Source organism: Poecilia latipinna, unplaced genomic scaffold (assembly GCF_001443285.1).
Source record: "Poecilia latipinna isolate Pla-1442-1.1 unplaced genomic scaffold, P_latipinna-1.0 Scaffold190, whole genome shotgun sequence".
In the NCBI taxonomy this organism is placed as follows: Eukaryota; Metazoa; Chordata; class Actinopteri; order Cyprinodontiformes; family Poeciliidae; genus Poecilia; species Poecilia latipinna.
Genome location: NW_015112806.1, coordinates 57,067 through 63,798, shown reverse-complemented (window position 1 = coordinate 63,798; position 6,732 = coordinate 57,067). Strand labels below are relative to the sequence as shown.

At 39.2% G+C, this 6,732-nt stretch overlaps 1 protein-coding gene across 1 annotated transcript in view; it reads left to right on the top strand.

The window, feature by feature from the left end:
* The window catches only part of LOC106946416 (zinc finger and BTB domain-containing protein 26-like), a 32,974-nt gene extending 29,628 nt beyond the window's left edge, over positions 1-3,346 (top strand). Inside the window, exons 2-3 of the mRNA XM_015030719.1 lie at positions 953-1,277; positions 1,863-3,346. Of these exons, the coding sequence (XP_014886205.1) occupies positions 969-1,277; positions 1,863-2,912 (1,359 nt within the window). The 5' untranslated portion in view covers positions 953-968 and the 3' untranslated portion in view covers positions 2,913-3,346. The remainder of the gene's footprint in view (positions 1-952; positions 1,278-1,862) is intronic.
* Positions 3,347-6,732: the final 3,386 nt, after the last annotated feature.

Here is a 6,732-nt window from a genome sequence, read left to right as displayed (position 1 = left end):
ATTCTTTTGTTAATGTAATAACCCCCTAAGTTCATTTTTTTGAGTGTTGAGTTGCAGTCTGAAGCGAATGAGTGTACGTGGTAAGTATATTGCTGAGCAATACCACCACCATGTGGTTCATTTGGGGTATTGCACGCCTTCCCCTGCTGGTCCAGAAGAGTCAGCTGTGGCCTATTCAAAGCACTGAAAGAGTTAAGGATTTCAGAGTCGATCAGAATCTCTTGAGTCTGCAGTACAGAGCAGATGGATCGCAGAGTCAGGCAGACTCCTCAGAGATGGGAGATTATTTTTTCCTCCTGCATGCAGGGACTATTAGCAGCAATTTCCAGTTTCAAGTGCATAAAATCTGAAAAAAAGTCATTTAGTTAATTTTTCTACCAATAAAGTTGAAGAAGCGTCGTTTTGTTTACTATACCTGGATTACCCTGCAGAACAAGGTGGGGCTGCTTCTTTAAATCCGTGTGCCTGATAATTCTATTTTGCCGTTTCTTTAATTATGTGAACCATATCTGTAACTTAAAGTCAATTACACACACTTAAAATAGCTTTTAACTACTACTTTTGCAACAGTATTTTTTGTGCAATAATCCAAAACAAAGTGTTGCATAATTGTGGGGAAGAAAGAGTTTAATACATGGTTTTCAATTCTTTTCAAAAATACAGTTCTTATAATCGCTGTATGAAGTTGTATTACGCTGCCATAAGCAAGTGATTGCAAACCTACCAAGACAGTAAAATATGAGTGAATCAACATTGAAATATGGTATGGCTGAAATATTAAATCCATGTTGAAGCTTTGATATTTAAATAAAACAAACAGTGGCTGGTGACTTACATGTTGAATCAATGTTAGCTTTTCAACCGTAACTGATACAATACAATTGAAAGAAATAATTTTGACTCACAACAGAGTCTTTAAAAAGTAAAATTGTGATCTAACTATTCACCCTAGATAACGGAAGATCATCATGTCAAGCTCCTGCGACACTCTGTACTTCAGTCTGCCTGCCCATGGGAACTCCGTCCTGCACAAGATGAATGCTCTAAGAGAAGACCATCGGTTCTGTGACATCACGCTCGTCCTAGGAAGCCCAAACACCTCTGCGGACCAGTCTGTCCACTTCCACGGCCACAGGGTGGTGCTTGCAGCATCCTCTGATTTCTTCCGTGATCAGTTCCTGCTCCACGAAGACCAGGCAGAGATGAGTGTGGCTGCAGTTTCCAGCACGAGAGTGGCAAAGACGCTGCTGCTGTCCTGCTACACTGGACTTCTCGAGGTGCAGTACTCAGTAAGCAGAGATGCAGTCATGGGTAAAAAAAAACAACATCTCATTTGTATAAGCGCATTTAGAAGCAGCAGGTTCTATAGGCCTGACTTTATCAGTCTGCCGTTTTGAGGTAGAAGAACTTTAGGAAACTCCCTTTCAAACAACATTGTGTCACTGCTTGTTTGTCCACTTTGATTTCATTGAATGGTGTGTTTGATTCAGTTACTGCAAGTTGCACAATGAAAAAGTCCTCCAGCCCAAACCATACTCCCTCCACCGCCATGTTTAAGAGTCAATGTGAGTTGTTCATCCTGACATGATAAAGATATTTTGTATTCGAGATCTTGTAACTGTGTTTTAAGTGTCTTCAACAAACCATCCCCAAGGCTTTTTTTCAACAGGAAAAAGGAAAGCGGTCATACCTGATGATCTCCTATTATTGTTTATTGACCTTACCATCTGGTTGGTGAAACATAGAGGCTTCCTTCTGCTGTTAAAGGCTTTTCTTTATCAGAGACAGGTAATCTCACCAGAATTGATAATTGTATGCAATTAATGTTTGGTTTTCCTTTTTGTTTTTTTTTTGCTATTCAGGTACCTTTGGCAGAACTGGTCAGTTACCTGAGCGCAGCCAGCATCCTCCAGATGAGCGAGGTGGTAGAGAAATGCAGTCAAGCTGTGCTGCAGTTCCTTAAACCCATTATGTTTTCCAATAAACCTGCAAGTTGCTCCAAGGAAACTGAAAACCAGCAGCCAGAGAGAAGCTGGCTATGTTCCAGTTTTGAAAATCGGAGGGAAAAGGATGTGGCCCAGCCCAGCACCAGCATCCAGGAAGTTAAGACAAAGGAAGAAGGAGTGGCTATTGGTCAAGCCATGGATGGGGTCAGCCAAGAATCTAAGGTGGATAATGAAAAGACTAATGTGACTACAAAAGACATGAAGTTTGTGAAACCTAAATTGGAGTCAACAGAGGATCAAAAATTTGAGCTTGACACCTTGAAGTCAGAGCAAGGTGTGAAAAACCCCACAGCAGCTCTCAAGGATGAAGTTTATCGAGACCTCATTTCATTCCGGGCTTTAGAGATTAGAAGTGCTGCAGATCACGGAAAGCTGGTGGACATCTCCCAAAAACAACACGAACAAGTAGGACATGAAGAAAAACAAGATAATTCACACAAAGCTCAACTGGAACATGGAGGAGTCCTGATAGATTCCAAAATATCTAACCTCCCCGAGGCACACTCCACAAAGCCTGGCGAAGATGTACTACTAGAGGCTTCACACAGCATCCTAGTTGAGAGACCATACCTGTGCAGGAAGTGTGACAAAATCTTCCAGCACCTTGAGAACTACATGGGCCACCTGAAGGAACACAGACAGTATTCCTGTTTGGTCTGTGGGGAGGGCTTTTCCCAGAAGAGCAAACTGACCCGGCACATACGTGTTCACCCTGATGTCAAGCCCTTCAGGTGTCCACTGTGCCATGAAACGTTCATCCAAAAGGGTTCGCTGCAAGAACACCTCAACCTGCACACAGGGTACAAGCGTAGTCTGAACCCAACGAACAAGTCACATTTTACAGGCCTAAAGGGAGAGAAAAATGGCCCGACAGATGTGCTGGAGAAGGCTGGAGGTGCAAGTTAGGATTAAAATGCGATTACTGCTGTTAGTTCTGGCTCCTTGTATTTTTTTTTTTTTTCGTCGTCTTTGGAAATCTGATTCCAACTTCAGTTGTAGAAAAACATGCACATGCAAAAAGATACCTTTTTTTTTGAGGGACTGAAAAAAAAATCTGTAAAATGTTATATAGGATTCCAAAGATGACAAGAGTGTGGGCCTCATATCTCAGAGGTTTTTTCATGTTAGATATTTATTGTCAAGGTTATTTTCATTTAGTTGTGAATTCTTTGGTGTTCCAAGTTAAGCAGGATTACCTATTACAGACTCTGTGCTTGACATCGCTGAATATTTTATTCACTCACTATGCACATTCCTAAATTAAACAGCTTAAATTCAATTATACATTGCACACCATTCATTTGTGCATGTTCTAATAATAAAGCTTGATGAGCTCCTTATTCTGTCTTTTGTTATATTTTTTTTAATTTAAATGAAAGTTTTTCCACTGTTTAGTCATTGTGAAATGCAGCAAATGCACACGCTGTGTCTGCTGTAGCTGTTTTATTCTTTAATTGAGGGTGTTGGGAGGGAGGAGGGTTCATCACAGCAGACAGGCTGCAGCTCCAAGGAGAGTAGGAGTTGTTGCGTGGAAAATGAGGAGCATGGTGAAATCAATCCCTTTTTGCACTTCCAGTGCTACCTCGGGAGATTCATGGATGTCTCAAACATGCATAAACCAAACAAAGTAATACTCCAGGTATGTTTTTGATGAAGGAATAACATGGTGACAAAATAAATAAATAAATACGTTTTTCACCATGCTGCCCCTTGTGGCTTGGGAAGGCGAAGCCCCAAGAATCCGCCTCCCGGAGTCTCATTTCAACTTGAACTTAAGAGTGGAGATTTTATTTAACCTCACACCCGTTTTTTAAATTGCTGATATGCCAAGTAAAACTGGAGTTATGCTAAAATAATTTAGCTCCCCTCCCCCCCCCCAGAATATCATAGAAATGTTAAAGACAGTGCTATCCTGAGAATATGAAAGCAAATGTGCTGTTACTAAGAAAAAGAAAAAAAAATATATACATATTTATAGAATATATGAAAAAAAAACGCTTTTGCTTAGTGACGAGGAACGTTACGCAAGTAACGCGAAAAGACGAGAAGCGGGATAGGGACTAGCGGCGCGAAAGGAGTAGCGGGAAAAAAAAAACAGTGAGATGACGAAATTGGCGGAAAGTTTTGATATTGGAGCGATCCGTGACACCCAATTCGTAATTTGTTTGCAGTTTAGTGGTTTTTGTTTTGCACATAAGGAATGATGTGCAAAACATCCAGCAGGCAGTGGCGTTCTGTGTTCAGCTGCAAGAGGAAGAGGGAAAACTCGCGGCCGGAGTCTTGAGACAGAACAGAGGGCATTTCGATGATGATGTGGCGGATAGATAATTAGTTTTAGAAACATGAAGAGTAAAGTGGGGTCCTGGAAGGTTCAGAGGCAGGTATCCGGAGATCCAAGCAGAGGAACGGCGGCGTTGCGTGGCTGCAAAGTGTTGATCACCACGAGATAAGGCAGAGCCGCTCTGCTTGCTAGCTGCTCGAAAGAAGCAGCTAGCAAACATGTTTCACCCACTGCGAACACCGGGAGTCAAGGTAGAAACGCTTTCTTCTTATACCCCCAACCCCATTTTTTTTTTTTTTTTTTAATTTTGCCACTGAAGCAGTTAAGACAATCACCACCAACAGCAACAGAAGTATAAAATAAGTTATTAGGGAAGAAATACAGAAGTGGAAGATATGCTAAAGGTCTCGGTCTCCTCATCTACCTGTCACTGTCAAGCCTACTGAAAACAAAGTAATATTTCTGGAATATTACTGAGACATATTTATACAAATATTGATAAGGTCGTGCTAGCAGTATAATTTATGTGGCACAATTGCACATTTTCTGGTGTCTTGTTTTGATCTTTGATATTAAACGATTTCTATAATAATTTTATAAAACCTTGTTGCATGTAATATTTTTACACTAGTTTTAGAAATGTACAGTGTATATTGAAATTCCAAATGATGCAAACCATTCTTTATAATTACATGTGGGTTTTAAAGTGACTAACATGCAATAAATGTGTATTGCATATTTACAATATACATTTATTGTGTACTATAAATACCCAATAAATGTGTAGTTATTGTGAAAATGAATACACATATTTTTTTTCCAAAATAAATATTTTTTTTTTACTGTTTCCAAAGGGAAAAAAAATGATGTACTTCCACACAGGTTGTGCCAAAAAAAGTCTACATAATGATTTTTTTTATTGAGAAATATTGATCAAAAATCAATGTTAGGCCAAAATAACAATATAGTTAAAATATTGCATGTTTACATTATTGTTGAACAGGTAAAAATAATCTTAAAAATACCAATTCAATTATTTTTACAGCTTAAACGTAAATCAACATTTTGAGGCTTATGAGTGCTTTAAAGTGATCAATTTCGGCCCACGGTTCCAGCAAATGTACAGAATAAAAGTTAATTCTTCACAAAACCATGAAACATTTTTGCTCATCTTCAAATGCGTCTTCACTACTGGCATTGTTTCACTTTTTGACCCCTCTGATATTGTGCGAACTATGCTAAGCATGACGACGAGGTTAAACGGCTGAGAGGGTTTCTATGCTCCTTAACCCCTTTTCTTCCTTTCACATGTCTCGTTTAATTTCTCGGTTATCCTACTGACCCAGAAATGTCCTTGTCACTTATCTCGCTGAATGCAGTAGCCAGTGGGCAACTAATGGCTCTCTAAGTGTGCACACAGCTGGGACTCACATGGCTTATAGACTGATGTTTGACCGAGCTATTTAAGATTGGAAAAAAATATTTTGTTTGTGGAGATCCATCATATCACCTGCTGTAGTAACTACAGCACAATCTGGAAAAAAAAAAAACATTGAATCCGGAGGTGCGCTAAATGTAAAAGCACAACACAGTTTTCAAAGATTTTTTATTTATATTTTGTTAAAAATGCTTGAATGATAAATCACTTTCTCCCTCTTTCGCAATCATACACAATTATAGTGTTGATTTGTTGCATAAGGTTAATATAAAACACACTGGTATTTGTGGTTTTAATATGAAAAATGTTCAAGGGGTGCAGGAGTGAAAGACGAATAGAGGGACTAATCATTTTAAAATAATTTATTTAAACCACCCTTTGTTAATTCAATCTTTTTGGGACAGTGGCGCCCGCTGGCCAGACAGTCTTTTATACTTTGATGAGTTGCAACATTAATTTGTTTATGTATGCATATGCAATGTTTAATTAAACTATGGCTTTGTTTTTATTTTTCCGGCCACTCTTTGCAAAAACCTTTCAGAGGCGACCCAAGCTGCATTTTGAGCAATTTGCTGGATGTTAGGGGTAGAAGTCACATTGTTTTACCCCTTAAGTTGTAGAGCCTTTTAAAATAAATTAAGAAGAATAAAGTAAAGATACTGAACTGAAAATAGAATTAAAAAAAATGCAGGGAAAGCCTTGAGAAGGAATGCAACAACATTTGGTGCTTAAAAGCCAAATGTAAAGAAATAAGCTGGAATGATTCAGCATAAAGGTTTTTCGGGTTTCCTTTTTTGTGTGAAGTTTCCGTGTTCTCCCCTTAGGGCTTTCGACAGCCACTCCAGCTTCCTCCTACGGTCTACAAATATGCATATTAGAGTACCTGGAGATTTTACAACATCCTTAGATTTCAGTGTAGATGATTGTGACCTCGTGATATGGCTGCTAACTGCCTGCCTCTGACCTCATAAACAATGGGATACAATGATCCTCCACAAAATCCTGAG